Genomic DNA, 17,970 nt, shown 5'->3' with positions numbered 1-17,970 from the left:
TTCATACTGATGATGACTAGTTGGTAGTCGAAATACGTATTTATATAATGCAAAAACTGATCTACGAAATTGGGGCAAAAATCGAAATTTATTTCGAAGTATCCTAGAGATTTCATTTATTATCTTTGATAATATTTATAGTTTTAGAGTGGTGTGGTGATTTAGAGAGAACATCCTGTATATTCTACAACGTGAGTCAAACAAACCAGGAGTGGATGATATACAGGAAAAACTCGTTTGTTCTTATGTGATTGGCATTTGTTTTAAAGGTATAGCAATGTATGTAGTCCAAAATAATTCTACGTCATATTTGTTTGTCTTTGTCTCTTGCCACGTTCCTCGTTTCTCATATTATAAAATAAATATAAACCCTATATTGCAACAATATATGAGATAAGAAACCTGGGAACAGATAAGGACAAACATATATGATGACGTAGAACCATTTTGGCAAGCAAATCAGTGAAGAGGCCTATTAAACAGTAGCAAATAATACAAAGATTGTTGTGTTATAACCTTAACTTCATATGCCGCCACTTATTCTCCTTTTGCTCACAATTTCGACCATTTTATTATTTTGGTGCGAAACCTTAATTTCTTTGAAAACTAATGAAACTTCTTTGTACGTGAAATAATTTCTTTGAAAACTAATGAAACTTCTTTGTACGTGAAATAATTTTTAAAATCGGTCAAGTACCTAGTACCTACACCTATATCTTGAAGGCTGTGGCCCAGTTCATATAGTCTGTTGCTTTTACCTTTCTAAATGAACACCTATTTTGCGTTATTGCATTAATTTCAGTTTCACATTTTGTAATGACTGCATAATTTTCTGTATTATTTCTATATTTTTTATTTTCTTTTTTTACTTTTCAAAAATTTTCATTCCCTATTTCCCTTTAGAGTAAATTTTCCTCTTTACGGTAAAATTTTCATAAACTATGAATTTATTTATATCTAATCAAAACTCTAAAAAATAAGTTTCAAGTTTCTAGCTTTAAAAATGTTGTTATTTCCATATAAACTTGCATTTTGTATTTCAATCCCTTACATCCTTTTTTCGCATTAAGAAGCTTATGTCCTTTCTCAGGTTCTAAACTATCTCTTTATCAAATTTCATTTAAATCGGTTCAGTAGTTTAGTCTGTGGTAACACACAAACAGACAGAGTTATTTTCGCATTTATAATATCATTAAGAATAGTAAAGGTTGAATACAGCTTAGATTTACACGAAGTACTAATAAACCTGATAACTTAAGCACTGTGTTTATTACTAATTGACAGGTTTTATATCACCTGTCAAACAAGTAACAATATTGCAATTAATATTCTACAGCTTCGTAAATTACGACTGCTTGATTAACATATGAATTCAGCTTAGATTTGTTTCAAGTTGGTGTTAGTACCTACTTATTTTTTTGAAGCTATCTTAAATTTTAAATGATTTAATATTGGATACAAGAGAATAAAAATGTTTTCATGACACCATATTGTATTTAATCCAAGAATTTAAATAACTGTAAGAACTTTAGAACGAAATTAATAAACATGCTCACATTCGATGACATTCAAGTGAATTGAAATTTTCACTATCACTTTCATAAAAAATATGTGTGTAATTTGAACACCTTGTGGCAATGTAACTGTTATATAACGGGTTTTTAAAATGGTAATTTATATTAAAAATGTGAATAGTGTTTCATGACAACATACGGCTGTTCCTCTTACAATTTCAAATCTGTCAACACTTTTTTGTGTCAAAAAGAACCAAACAAGTAAAATATAATAGTTTTTTATCCACCAAAATTAACTGAAGGTACAGATGCTAGCAAAAAATATTTTTAACAAGATGCAACTTATACCAGAGATTAATTTATTAATTTAATTTTTTTTTTTAAATTTTTATTCTTTTAATCGTTAACTTTTTTTTTTCGAAAAAATTTTTTCCTAAAATTGATTGGTTATGTGTTTAGCGAAACACATGAAAATAAGTCAAAATTTGCTGTCATCTTTGAAGCAAACTTAATATTAACAAGTGAAAACAAACAATTGAGTTAATTGTTTAAATACCATGTATAGACAGTGTTGATTACGCAACCGTTTGTTTTTTTAAGTCATGTAAATAAAGAAAGATAGCCACTCTAATACACTTACAAAAACAAAACCATACATAATATATGTAGCGTATAAATTTAAAATAAACAAGTACCTGGTATATATACTATATAATGTTTCTAACCAAATTGCGCACTCATGGATAAACAGTGATGTTTACGAAAAAATGTTTAAAACAAAAATTGTTTATTTTTTATAAGGAACATTTTTTACTTTAAACTTTTGTTCTATTTCTTTAACGGTTAACAAGATTAAATTGACCTATGTTGCTCATTTTCGAACTCAACCTCACTTTTTACGTCCTAAAAACTTATCGTGTTGACAGGCGGACAGAAAACTGTAAATGGACTAATTGGGTGATTTTATGAACACCTATACCAAAATTTTGTTCGTACCAACAATATTTTTAAGCGTTACAAACTTAGTATACTTTGATTGTTTCATATATACATGGTATAAAAATTACGTTTAATTACGTACAAATTACGTTAATTTTATTTTGTGTCATAAACTTAATTGTGTGTCTCTTAATCCAAGCTCGCATTGCTGAAAGAGCATGCTTCTTCTATCTATCTCAGTTTCTCTAATAGTAATGAGATAGGTAGAAAAAAAATGTTCTCTCTCTGTCTTACTCGTAATTTAGGTTGTCACTGTCTTACTCGTAATTAAGTTAAGAGTCCGAGGGACTTCTGCAAGTCACGTTTGCCCACGCCTGTCCTAATGCCACGTGAAGTGAATCAATGAAAATACATTTAATAACTTTCATATTTGGAATTTCCAAAGTTTTATCTTTTTCTCTGTCAATGCGGATTTACACTACAACATATTGTCAGCCAGCTATAATACTGATTATAAAATAACCTGTTCTATAGATACATGATTTTGTGTTCATCGACTGTTAAGTAAATTTAAGGTAAGTAAGATACGAAAAAGTAGTTTCAGTAGGTCGAGCAGCAACTTTTTTCCCAGTACCTAATATTGTTACGACGAACTTCTAAAAATAAATACATAGTTAGACTAAGAAATTGTTAAAAAAGTTTTTTTGGACATGTAGGAAAAACATTTTAGGATCTATTATTACCCTATTTTTGTGTCTTTCAGTGTATATATGATGCCATTTTTTTAATTTACATTCTATTAATTGCAATTTAAAATTTTAATTATTGAAACTGTATGACTTGATGACAAAAAGTATCTCATTTACATAGAATGAATTTCAAAGAACAGAGTAATAGCATCATTCTTTTCTGATCGCTTTGTATTTCTGAATTAGTTCGTTTTATAATTTTATTAAATTAGATAAGATATATAAACATCATAAATCACGTTTATTTCAACTTCAAATATATAATCGATAAGATATTATTTGGAACAAATTGCAACGAAATTTTAAAATATAATATATATTATCTACGTATATATTAAATTTTCACTTTCTTAGACTTGATGAATCGAAAATCATATTATCATAATTTATCCAAGACCAATTTCAAAAAGATGTTTATTGGCACTTCTAAATTCTCTTAAAAACGTTACAATCAATATTAAAAAAATTATTTAAAATATCAATGTTAAATTGGGACACAAAGACTTATTGTATTAAGAAGCGTAATTGCAAGATGTTTCAGTTATTCACGAAAATCATCATGAGATTTCGATAATTTCATACCGATGTTAGGTAAAGGCTTTGTGGCGGTATAGAAGCTATTTAGTACTATTGAAAAGTATCATATGTTGATTTTCGTGCGATATCTGATCGTTGGTTAATAATAGCCAATTATTAGTTAAATATTTGCGTTATTTAATAAAAAAATACCGATTAAGGCAAAATGTATTAATTAATTTCAATAATAATCAAACTAAATAATGAAATCCTTATAGAGTCCAATTTCGTTTTAAAATTTTTTTCAAAAAGGAAATGGTGTATAAGAGTTTAATGAAATTTATTGAATAAAATTAAAAGCTAAATTTTATTGCCTAAATACAACAAATTTCAAATTAAAGTTTCAATATTTTCATAGAAATAATTAAGCTGATTTAATAAAAAACTTATGCAGCTAAGTTAGTGTGCTTAAATATTCCAAATTTAATTTGTAACTTGTTTTTCAAAAAAATTTGAAAAAAAAAAAGATTGGTTAAAATAAATCAAATCAATAAAGGATAAAAAAAATTAAAAAACAATGAAAATATGGGAGTGCTAAGTTCACGCAGATAAAAAGATATAGTTCTAATTACAAAAAACACTGTCTAATTTACACTCTTATCGGTTAATGAATTCTATATTTTAAGTTCATAAAAATTATAATTAAAAAAAAATATATTTTACTATATTTATATGGACAAGCTTAAAAAAATAATAAAAATAAGAATTTATTGGGGTCGTGATTGTCTACCATTTCACTTATTAGCTCAGAAGTCATTGGCGCATTATTATACGAAAAAGTACATTTAGAAAATTGAACGACTACGACTTGGGAGTTGTTATACCATGCATATATGTAATATGCTAGGTATACTAAATTTAGACCCAAGTTTGTAGCACTTAAAAATATTGATGCTACGCACTCAGGACGTAAAAAGTGAGGTCGAGTTCGTAAATGAGCAACATAGGTCAATTGGATTTTGGGTCCGAGGATCCACCTTGTAAACCGTTAGAGATAGAACAAAAGTTTAAATGTAAAAAATATTCCTTAAAAAGAAAATAATCAACTTTTGTTTGAAACATTTTTTCGTAAACATCACTGTTAACTCGTAAGGGTGCAAATTAGGCATAAATTGTTTAGTATGTATTATATGGGAATATCAGTTATGTATGTGTGACATGTATGTATGTGTAATGTAGTAGAGTAATCAACACTGTCTATGCATGGTATTTCAACAATTAACTGAGTCAATTGTTTGTTCTCACTTGTTTTTAAATAGCTATGTTTAAAGTGATTAATTTTTCAACAATCAAAGGCGTCTGTCGTTGTCAAAATTATTTTCTTCTATTGTATAAATAATTAAAAACTTTTCCGATAAAGAAATTGCGTTTTGAACTATCAAGTAATACTTTTTATAGAATTCAAAAGCAGTTATATAAAAATTTAATTGATTTTTAACGGAATACCTTGCCAATACCTACTTGACTATGCAAACAATTTTTGCTCGAACCATTTTAAAAATTATTTTAATATTATTAATGTTATACTATTAACTATAACTACAAACTTTATGGTTTTTATTTATTTTTGATACTAAAATAATGTTCAAAGATTACATCAGAATGAATTTTGAATACATTTATTTACTTTCAGTTGTGAAGTAAAAGGTTTTTTTCTATGTTTTTTTGATAACAGACATAATATTCACAGACAGAAGCTATCCTTTTCTATTTACACTTGTTGACAACACTAAGTCAGTTTAAACCAAAGAGGTTTTAAACATAGAGAACGCCAGATCCCAAAAGAGAAGAACGCTAGTGAGTTCTCCCGTGTCCTTGACTAAATCTACATATCGTTGACTACATTGTTTACATTATTACAAATCGCTATGCATCACATGATTATGACAAGAACACAGGGGAATTCACTGACAGTAGCCTCTCTCACTTCGCATATCACATCCACTTACAGGCGTGCAGACCCGCCCCTGGCGTTCTCTACCTGTATTATCTCTATGGTTTATGACCAAGTTCCTAAAAATGTATGATAATTCCTAGTTTTCTAGTATAAAGATGATAAAATGTATATAGGTATTGATTTAAGTAAAAATTAAAAACTATATTGGTAAGCTAAGTAAAAAATCAAACTCAAACCTCGAATAGAATGAATATATTTCAATTGTATGATTAGAAAGAAAATTTTTGAATATTTACTGCCTGTCCGATTATCATGACATGAACTGCAATTAACATAGTTAACGAATAGATAGAAACAAGATTTGTCAAAATTAGTTTATAAATCTCAAAGTTGCCCAAAACGGGCCGTTTTCCTACATTCAAAGTTGATTTATCTAAAACTCAATATATATAATCTTTTTCTATTACTAATTAGTAAAAAAATTTAGAAAATTGTATTTAAAAAAGATTTATGTGTACTAACCATTGTAAAACGCAAACAAAACCATTAGATTCCAAAAAAATTGAAAAAAAAGTTTTTATTCTTAAGAGTTTAATTTTTATAGATTTAACACATAAAACACACAAAAAAAACTGAAACAAATATTTTGTTCATAACATTTATGTTTTTGAATTATGTAATAATTTGATTTTATTTTGTACAAAATCGTACAACAGTCAAAACACCTTGGTTCAATTGTACGTAAAAACATTTTTTTGGCTGCATTCAGACGAAGTGATAAATCAATAAATAGATCATGATTTTCTATTAAACGATGCATAGTGGAGTATTTATATCAATTTCCGGACAAAAGTCAGAAAATTCAACTTTTTATTGTTTTGCATTGAAAGTTTTTTTTGACGTAGTTAGAAAATTAATCCATTACAAACAGGCCACTTGAGTTATCTTAACCTCGCCCCTCTCCACCTGTTTTGTAAGCTGCAATCTACCTACTCTTACGGATGTATGTTGTTATTGTTGTTGATCTTTATTGATTTACCGTGTCATTCAATTTACGTTTACTATGTTTGTTAGTGCAATTAAGTAAGAATTTATTTTATATCGAAGACGTAGGTTTGTGCTTTATTTTTTAGTATTTAATGTTTCTATTAATATAATTAAAAGTTTTTGATTCTATTTGCTGTTTAAAGGGGTAGCTTTTTTACAATAAAATTTATCAAAAAAATTTTGCACGAACTTTCGCTTTTTCTTTTAAGAATAAGATAAGGATAGAAATTAAGACAGCTTAAGTCAAAAGTCAAAAAAAGGAGCAAGCAGTTTTCCCGTGAAAATTTGTAACTTATAATTCCAAAATCACCTTTAGTGGAAACAAAAGCAAGTATAGATAAGAAAAAAAGTGGCTCAGAAGCAAAAAAAAAAATTTTTTTCAATTGAAGAAAAAGAAATTAATTAGGTATGAAGACGAATATGATGAAGACGATTATAATTAAAAATTTTTTTTTTATTATTGGCAAATAAAAGATACTTTTGCATCTAAATAGTCTTTTGAATCAATTTTGAGCATGAAAATCCCTTCATTATATTTTGTCCGGAAATTTAGTATAAATACTCCATTGTGCGATGTAAACGAATCAGAGAACATAAGTTCATATCTCGGACGTCATTTAACCGATTTTGTTAATTTGTAATTCACCCATGTTGGTTGCATTCAGATGATTACATTAATTGATATTTGAGACCACGCATCCATTTTATTTTCACTTCCCAATATATTTTAGTATATACAGAGTTTTTACACTATTATCAAGGTTTAAAATGAAGGCTTTCCCATAAAACACAACTAGGAACATTACATTATTGTGACGATGTAATTCATTCATGCACAAACATTTATTTTAAAATGACTTTTTATTGAAGAATAAAACATGCTGTTTGTTGCAAGGTCGTTATCTAATAAAAATTCACACGCAATGATTGTTGTGTTTTTTTGCTGGTGTGTCCGGTCATCAAATCTATTGTGTTTATCGAGCACATATGAAAATTTTCATTCATATCAAAATATAATGCTGCAGATGTAAAAAAAAACATCAAATACATCCTGTGTTATGATCATATTTATAACTTTTTAAAAAACATTTCAATTCTTTTCTCTTGTGATTTTAATTTTTTTAAAGCCCGTTAGTCTTAGGACTTTCGTATAGGTGATTTTCTTGAGAACTGCATGGAGTTCCTCTTCTCAGGGTCCAATCTAGCTACTAAGCCGCTCCGGGTAAAAATGATATTTGCTGCCCTTTACACTCACATCATATACAGGGTGTTTTTAAAATGACATATGCTTGTCTCAAAAGTCACATATGGTCACGCATCCGCGTCCTTAGATATTCAAGATCAAAGGTCTCGAAAATCAGTTTTTTTTTAATATCTCGCCTTCAATGTCGTTATCATTTATTATAAAAGTTGTATAAGATAAAATTTTCTACAAATTTTGTCTGAAACTTTTTTTGTATGTTGAACCATTTTTGAAATAGAGGGCGTAGGTAGATGTTGCGCATAGCTTAACGTACTTCAGTGCTGGGTCAATATTTATAAATATAATCTATTAAATAATTATTTAAGTAGATTTAACGAATAATTATGGAAAAAAACCGCATAATAGACTGGGATTCACTATTGACCCTGTCTATTATACGGTTTTTTCACTTAGTTATCGATTAAATACTACTTCAACAATTATTGCATACCATATATTTATAAATATTGATCCTGCACTAAGGCACGTGTAGCTCAGCGCTCCATCTTCTGCGCCCTCTATTTCAAAAACGGTCCAACGTATAAAAAAAGCTTCCAAACATTGTCTCAGTGATTTAATCAATAATTAAGTGAGAAAATCGTACAATAGACAGGGTCAATCGTGAATCCCAGTCTATTTTGGGTTTTTTTTTCCTTTATTATTCGTTAAATATTCGTATCTGAAAGGTTTTTTTATACGTTTCACCGTTTTTTAAATAGAGGGCGCAGAAGGATGGAGCGCTCAGCTATACGTACTTAAGTAGTGCAGGCCGCAGGGTCAATATATATAAATAAATGGTATGCAATAATTGTTAGGTAGTATTTAATCGATAATTAAGTAACTACGGGAGCGAAATTCCACACGAGTCGAGCTAGTTTTTTCTTATTTCAAATAATAAATTGACTGTTCAATGAAATTTTAAAAGATATAAGCTAATTTTTTTATAAATTTGGATAATAATTTTGTGTTTTATAACCTAAGAAAATACTTGATTTAACTGAAAATGAATACAAATCGATTTGAGCAAATGAACTAATTAAATATCAGACATGTTTTTATAATGAAAATTATAACGATATAATATTGTAACGTCATTACATAGCGGTGATTATAGCATGAAATAAATGCAACTATTTTCAAAATGCTTATCATACAATAATCGGTTGTTGGTTATTAAGAACAACGAAGACAGACAGACGTACGTATAAATATATAAGAATAGTGCTATAACTGTTTACATTCCAATTTTATAATTACTTCATTAAAAATTAACAAATTTAATTAATAATACTACATTTTAATTCAACAATTTGTAACGTAACCAAATCGCTGAAACAGGTTGAATTTTCATACAGTTTCAAATAAAATTGCGTTTAACTGACCCCATTTCAATTTAACAATATGGATGTTTAAATACTTCGCTAAATAATTCAAAAGAAAAATTTCAAGATCCCGTCTTCTATAAAAAATTGTCATGTTCTTTTTGTTGATGTCAATATTTGCAATATGCACCATCGATTATTAGGGCAAAACTCTTAATTAACTCCCAATGAGCGGCGACAGACAACACTTCCTATAATTTGTACTCTAGGTTCGACTGAATGAACATCAAGCTATCTCGTGGTTTGCAAGGTTGTTCTAGAAATCAACATGCGTCTCCTTTGACTATAAATCTGTCGGACTCCGGTATTCTTGATAGTAGGAAGGATGGGTAATCATTCACCACTAATAAATATATAATAAACTTACATCATTAATAGTTTTAATAGATAATTAAAATTGTATTGTTCAATGCAAAGTAATATTGGATTGTGTTCCATTCATCTTAAAAATACACATAGCTTTACTTTCCTTTTTTATTAAATTAAAATGCAAGGTTGTTTAAATTAAGTAAAACCCTGTTGAGAACAGAATACGACCTCCATATACACAGATACAATCTATATTTGGACGCTGCCGCAACAGTTACGTATCAATCAAAAATTAATTGTTGGTTGAAATGTTATTGCTTATCAGCGTCAATTTAGAGGTTTTGTGGTTGTTAAACTGTAATTTCCCATAAAAGTATTAATTTGAATTCTGATTTTGTGTAATTTAAATATAAAAAATAATTTAATTTTTTGTTTTTCAAGGGTGTACGATCGGCGTTAAAGTAATATCAGATACAAAAAATGAATTCCCGTTCGAGTCATATTTCTTGAAAATTATAGATTTCCCAGGTCTATAGTTACATTAAATTTATTTAGAAACAAAATGGCTTACTATTAAAATGGAAAACTGACTTTTAAATATTATTATTAAAAATTTAAATTTTTATTATCAAATAAATTGTTATTATTAAAACTTTAAATTTTTGAAGGAAAAAGATTGAAATTAATATGTAGTTACAGGATCAGTCAATAATCGCTTATTGTACCAAAGTTATTTCTGTCATATTCAATCCTATATGTGTTAGTACCTGAACAATCGCTTTGCTCGGTATTTTTTGAATTAAAAAGACACAAATTTTATCATTAATATAAGAACCGCTTAAAATATCTCCATATAAATACCAATGTTCCGACTATTATACATTTAAAAAATAAAAAACCATACATATATTTTACCTGTTTCAAACAATCCTTACAATTATTTCGAGTGTTATAGAAAGGGTATAAGCAAGAGCAATCTTTACTTTTAAACCCAGCGAAGCGGGTGGGTATCACTTTAGTATTTATCATAATTTGTATAAACAAATGGGGTTGTTCTCTTTCTATCATGAGAATTTTCAATTTCTGCCAAATCAGATGTCATTTTTATATGGGGAACAAAACTTTGTAGTTTTTTGCTAGGTCAAAAAATTGTACAGATCCTTTTCATTTACAGCTTTTGTTGTATGCAATGTTTTTCTAGAATCATTATTTTCTGAGTTTGGATATTGCACCGGAACATTTTTAGCACCTTACATAAAGTATGTTATTTATCCTGCCTTTGGAGGGATGATGATCTTTTGAGTATATAAAAGAGATATATTTATGCTCTTTCCTTAACGAGTACAGGGGTTTCTTTACAACAACAACAAAAAAAAACCGAATTGAAATTACCAGGAACTCTTTTTCATTTATGGAGGCTTTTTTACAAAAAAATTGTCTGAAAACTTTGCTACTCTAGCTGTATGTGTGTGTATTAGTCACAGAGACAAATAATGTGATGAATTTGTATTTTAAAATGATATAAATATTATTTTATTAAGTACATATATGAAACTTATATGTATTTTACCCTGAAACGATCGACCGATTGTCCCGACCCCTGATATAGATTTTCCTTTTAAATTAATTTAATGAATTTTATTCTATAATAAAAATGTAAATTGGAAAATTAGAAAATTTGAGTTCAGTCCAAAGAAAAACTAACCAAGAAAAATTAAAAATAGTTTTTTCTTTAAAAAAAAAAAAATATATAATATATATAGATACACAATTAACACACGAAAATTTTGCTTATTCATTGTCAAAACGTATAATTAAATGCTATTTTTAGATAAATATTATTAGTTTATAGAAATTAATGTCACTGTATTATTATAGCACTTAAATTTATTTTCTAAATAATTTTTAGTACAAATAATTGAAAAAATTGATTTGATCCTTTATCTTTTTTATCTTGCAGAATTGATCTTTTATCTTAAGCCTTTATTGAGCGGAAGTATTTTTTTAAACCTCGGATAAAAGCAAGTTAATGTCAATAGATGTTTAGTACAGACGTGTAAATTTGTGTATTATTATGAATAAGAAATTTTATATCAGCATCAATTTTGTTTAAACAAAATATCTTGAGCTGGTATTGTACGGTTTAGTTTTACAAACACATTACTTACCATAGTAGGGGTCTCTTCCAAGAAAGATTGCTGAATTTCGTCTTTTTTAGAATAAACTTTAGACATTGACTTACAATTTTAATGAAATATCTTAATATATTCAAAATATTTATTATAAAATAACAGTTATTATTAAAATATTTTGTAGTACACTTCCGTGTTCATATTAAGTACTGGCTAGTGACTGGCTACTCTATTCGATAGTAAAGTGAGATGTAGATGTTTCTATCTAAACAAGATTATTATATCAACTATGTTATTATTAATACTTATAAACAATTAATGTTTTAAATTTAATTAATATTAATTATAATGATTTTTAAACTTCCATTATTTAAAAATAGGGTTTAAGTAATTTATTTCTTTATAAAGCAGTCTTGTCCAAAAAATCGGTCGGAACTCAATTTATATCAATACAAAAACTGAAAGGGCTTGTAGATGCGTATATAGTACAAGCAAAGGAGCTTAAAATTATTAAAAGAAAATAATCCACCACCCGGTTTTTCAACGGGATAATTAGTAGAAAAATAGTACTTTTCAAGAAAATATAGCTTGAGAAAAAGGTGTGAAAAACCGAAAAACATTTTGATAAAAAACAAAAAATTGAGGGTTGTCGAGCTAAAAAAACGAAAAAACATTTTTTTCAAGAGTATCTGGGAAGTCTCGTATGAATACAACTGCAGACATATGATTTTTAATTAGTTCATCTGTGTTCATCTAGCATGTCTTCAATTATTAGAATAGCAATTATGTGTTGAGTGAGGTATCGGGGGATTACTTCAAAAATTTTTAATTAATATAGCATTCAACTACTTTACTCGACAATATTTTTTCTTAATTGGTTAAATTTAATAGTGCACATAGCTCCTAAAATTTTGGATTTAAGACAAAATTATATAAGGCACTATCGTCTTAAAATTGTCCAAAAAATATGCTTTTAAGCTATGTTCATCAAGACACGGGACATCCTGTATGAAAATTCAACTTTCAAATCGTTATATTTCGAGTTAGACGTGAGAAAATGTCGGATTGGATTATGTATTTTAATGTACGTTAATTTTTTAGAAAATACTAATCTAAAAAGGAATTAACTACATTCTCGTGACTTTAATTCCTAATTGACTTCGACTAATTTGACTACTGTAAAATATGCAAAAATCGAAACAAAATTTTTAATTAATTTCTTCTTATTTACCGATTAAACCACAAAAAACAAGAGCAAGTAAAATCATAAAAATCAATATTTAGAAATCGAGCGAAAAATCAAAATAAAAACAAGTGAAATCAAGAATTGACTGAGTTAATTGTTGAAATACCATGTATAGACAGTGTTGACTCTATCACATTACACAAATACCTATACATGTCACACGTACATAACTGATAATCCTCTTATTAATACATACATAAAAATTGCATCTAATGTGTGCCCTCGAGAGTAAACAGTGATGTTTACAAAAAATTTTCAAACATAAGTTCCATCTAACGGTTTACAAGATGGGTCCCCTACGGATGCAAGACCCAATACTAATGTTGACCTATGTTGGCTCATTTACGAACTCGATTTCACTTCTTACGTCCTGATTTATCGTGTTCACAGACGGGCGGACAACCGAAAATGGGCTAATTAGAAAATTCTATGAACACCTATACCAAAATTTTGTTCGTAGCATCAGTATTTTTAAGCGTTACAAACTTGGGGCTAAACTTACTATACTATGCATATTTCATATATACACATAACGAGTAAAGATCCAATACCCAAAAACACGATTATTTGACCATTTAACGTATAATTTTTGTATGTCAACTCCTAGATGTTTATTTTGTAGCACACTGATGGTAGTATTGTAAGTTTCAAATACAAATTTGTTAAAATATTTTTTAATCATAAACGCATAAAACATGCGTGTGAGTGAGTACATCTGTTTAAGTTAATTGACTGAGGTCATGTGTAACAAATCATATTCGTATTTTAATGTCCAACTTTATGAATATACATAAATTTGCTGTAAGATTTTAATTTCAAAAATAAATTCGTACCAATACAGGTTAAACACCTCCAGCATTGCAATATCTTCAGTGAAATTCAAATTTGTAAGAGAATTTTTTTAACCTCTTCACTCCAGGTGTTTAGTTATTTTAGATGTATTCATCATTCTAAAAATGTAATTGTTAAAAAAAAGTGAAGTTTTTTCACCGGGATTATTTTTATTTAGACGTAAAAAATTGCTTATGCAAAGTCCATTGCTAAATCACGTACGCTTAAACAACTATTCTAGGTCACATGACTCGAAAATAGGTTTGCAATTAACTTTTCATAGATCATTTTTTGCATCCGAATAAAGGCAATCCTTGAGAACAAATTTCGCTTAGATTTTTAAGCAGAAAAACCTTAATTTTCTGGGATATATAATGGCTCCGGAGATGGAAAAGTAGGTTGGTTTGATGAAATTTTACAAACCTTTTTTGGTCAGTCGTGTAAAAAATATATTTATAACACTGTCTGCAGTTAAGAGGATCTCCACTTTAACAAGCCGTAACTCATAAGACTTTTATGGCTCAAATCAATAACTTTCTGATTTTATTTAGATTCAGTAAATGATAAATGATAATTAATCTCAGTTTCCTAAGCATTTTGATGTGCTAATGTAGAAATGAATCCAATTAATTATTATATTAAGAAGCCATTTGCCGTCGAGTACTTCTAGTCATGCATTTAATATTAGCAAATTGCTATCTTTTTTGAATTAAAACATCAACATTTTAGGACGTCAATAATCTCTAACATGCCGTTAGGATTGTTTTTGTGAAGAATAAGAAAAATGGTTTTTCAGAGATGAGACCTATCTAGATTAACTCCACAAATCTTCCACTACCTTACTTAAAATTTCCAAAAATATAATAGGATCTACTCAGAAAAGAACTTCATCAAAAAATATTAAATTAATTCACAAATAACAGCATTGACGACTCAAAAATTTTTTTCGATTTTCGAGCTGAAATTTACCAATTTCTCTCAGAAAGTTAAAAACTGTGGCCAATTAACCCTGAATAAATATACATATGATTGATTTCACTAGTTACCACGTGGTGGATAAAATTGCAAAGATGCATAAAACAGACAATAGAAACAAAGGACACGACTTGACGTCACATATTATATCCATTATTTATCCAGTAGAAAACTATTTATATCTTACATAACACCTTACAATATCCTATTGTTAGCCAATAATTGTTAATGAGTAATAATTCAATTCGTTTATGTTTTTAAACGATATGATTTATAAGTTTTTAGTTATGCTTTGATTTAGAAGCGTATCTCTCATCTAAAGTCTATACAAATAAATGCATGTTAAAACAATACGAAGGTAAGTGTATATAATAGGTACAAACGAAGGTTTATTATTTTTGTCTAATATGTATAATTTATATTTAATATTTAATGATTGTAAGTAACCTTGATTGAAAGTGTAAAATTCATTTAAAACTTGAATTCACAAGGTACATCATTAACGTAAGACATGATTTAAAAGAAAAATTTTTAAAGTTTGGAGAATAAAAAAAATTAAATAATATTTACAAATTTTTTTTAAATAACTGACAAATCCGGCATTTTCCTTGTAGCTATCCCCAAATTAAACCTTTTTTCTTGAAACATAGCTAAGAACACTATTAAATTATCAAAATCAAAATTAGTTCATCCGTTTAGGAGCTACGATGCCACAAACAAACATAGCGGCCAATCAAACAACCCCTCTCAAAACCAGCCCTTCCCGGGCAAAAATAAGCTAAAAAGTAAAAAACAAATTTTAATAGTTAATATACAAAGCTAAAGGTCAAACATTTTATCACTAAACAGATAAGTAAATAAAATCGCCATTGTAGTCGGGAGCCCGATCTGTGGAACACAGGTTAATAAAATTAGTTTTTTATTTTTTTATTTGTTTTTTGGCAGGGCAATCGTCTTTAACTTTTTAATTACTTGTAAGTTTTATATTAAAATTATTATATGGTTACAAATAGATATGTATAAAACGTTGTCTATCTTTTCAGTTTAATTCACATTTGAAAATGATCCCACATTGAATTATTCCGACAAAATTTCATGTAATAAACAGGTCCTGAGTGCGCTGTAAACATTTCAGCTTGATATCTTTTTTCGTTTTTGAGTTATAGTGTTCACGGACGGACAACCGAAAATGGACTAATAAGATGATTCTATGAACAACTATACCAAAATTTTGTTCGGTGCATCAATATTTTTAAGCGTTACAAACTTGGGACTAAACTTAATATACCATGTATACTTCATATATACATGGTATACAAATTCGACCATAAGTAGTATACAAATTTCTAACCTCAAAGGAAGTAGGTACACATTATCAAACTGTACGCGTTTTACTGATTCTTATTGAAAATTTTTTGTTATTAGATGACGGGATGCTCTTGGGAGATTTTTTTTACAACCGCATGAAGTGGCTTGGGTGTGAAAGATGCAATTTGGCATTTAATTTTCACACTCAACCATGACAACTTTAAATTCTAGTAATACAATTAACAAAGAACACCTAGTTACAGGCGTACCGACATGGAAATTTTTTTATTTTTGTTGTTTAATACGAACTTTCTTGTCTGATTTTATAATGAAATTAGAAAATAAGAAAAAAATATTGATTATTTAACAATTTAACGATAAAAATATAACCAATGCAACAAATACCACTTAACAAGAGTATAATAAGAGAAATACTTATTTGCTATCTGTGTAAACTGTAAAGCATATAAAATATATGACCTTCACTTTATATTCAGATAAAATACCAGTTAGCCATCGATACTGTTTAATTTTTTTAGAAATATTTCCTCCGAAAATATAGACTAATGCACTGTATCATACTTCAATGGGGAGGGGTGTAGTATAAATTTCGCAGTTGTACAGCCCTTCCACATTCAGCCATAGGTTATGAAAGTTGAGTTATTACCAAGGAAGTGCCTTTTAGGGGTGTCAATTTTACACCCTATTCTCTTTTTTTTATGTCAAAATATCATAAATTTCGCAATTTTTTAGGCCTTAAGTTAAGTAGGTATACTCAATTTCAAAAAAAATGCTCGGTTTAAGACATTCTATGTGTTACTATTATAGCATAACATATGATGAGTACGCTTTGAATGTTTTAACTGTGGCCTTTTTTTTGACAGTGAGATACCTTTAGGGGAGGCGTGTCAACTCTCCAGCATCTTTTTATATGGAACTATCATGTTTTTTCGCAGTTTATAAGAATTTGCGTACCTCGACAGCTTTTCCAAATTGAGCTGAGCGTTCAAAACCATGAAAAGACAAAAATCTTATATCAATAAAAAGCATCTTAAAATAAGAAACATCTAATAAGGGGGCAATATGACCTTAGTAACGGATCTCTGCTACTCACAAATTTTTTTTATTATTAATAGTTTGTTTGATTACTTACTTGGTGACAAAATTTTAAGAAAATGTTGCTACTAGTATTATCAAATACAGAACTAAATAATTTTTCCCAGATTCGTTACAGTTTAATTAAATGAGTTTTTGAAACGAAGTAATAAAATATTATTAAAAAAACATTTTAAATTAAAATATTAAAAGCAATTTAAGTGTATATAGTGAATTTCGTTTTCATAAATATATCATTTCCGTTTCGAAATACATGAAAACATTTACATCAAAAACAGCACGGATTCGTATTTTGAATTCCTATGCATTATTTACCCGTCATCATACTGGTGATGTTGGCTAGTAAGGTTTTGAAACGCAGAGTTATGACTCTAGGAATATTCGCCTAGGAAGAAAAATTACGAACTTGAAAATATTTCACATACTGGAGTGAATGCTTCTCACAGTTTTAGATTTTTAAAAATTAAATAATATTCTTTCAATGATTCCTCCCACACACCAGCTTTAAAAGCTTTATGTCTGCGGGGACTGTATAAACACCACAGTGGTTCAAGTTGCAGCCAAAGGACTTTAGAAAATGATTAAAATAATGATAATTTCTCACTAAACTTATACCAAATGTAAAATTGAAATTTTGATACACAGTATGACTTATGGCGATAAATTACGAAAACCAGCGGTGGAAATTTGGGTATTACCATAACCA

General features: G+C 28.3%; 1 protein-coding gene across 5 annotated transcripts in view; it reads right to left on the bottom strand.

Moving 5' to 3' along the window:
• The window catches only part of LOC123290381 (eukaryotic translation initiation factor 4 gamma 1-like), a 79,123-nt gene that overhangs the window by 38,581 nt on the left and 22,572 nt on the right, over positions 1–17,970 (bottom strand). Inside the window, exon 1 of one of the 5 annotated variants that reach the window (XM_044870533.1) lies at positions 6,198–6,237. The exons of the other annotated variants lie outside the window; for them this stretch is intronic. Coding sequence (XP_044726468.1) covers positions 6,198–6,222 — 25 coding nt within the window. The 5' untranslated portion in view covers positions 6,223–6,237. Of the gene's footprint in view, positions 1–6,197; positions 6,238–17,970 lie in introns of those variants that run through there. 5 annotated transcript variants of the gene reach the window in all.

The sequence above is a fragment of the Chrysoperla carnea genome, chromosome 1 (assembly GCF_905475395.1).
Source record: "Chrysoperla carnea chromosome 1, inChrCarn1.1, whole genome shotgun sequence".
NCBI lineage: Eukaryota > Metazoa > Arthropoda > Insecta > Neuroptera > Chrysopidae > Chrysoperla > Chrysoperla carnea.
Note: the sequence above shows the minus strand (reverse complement) of the source record. Positions and strands in the feature narration are given on the sequence as shown.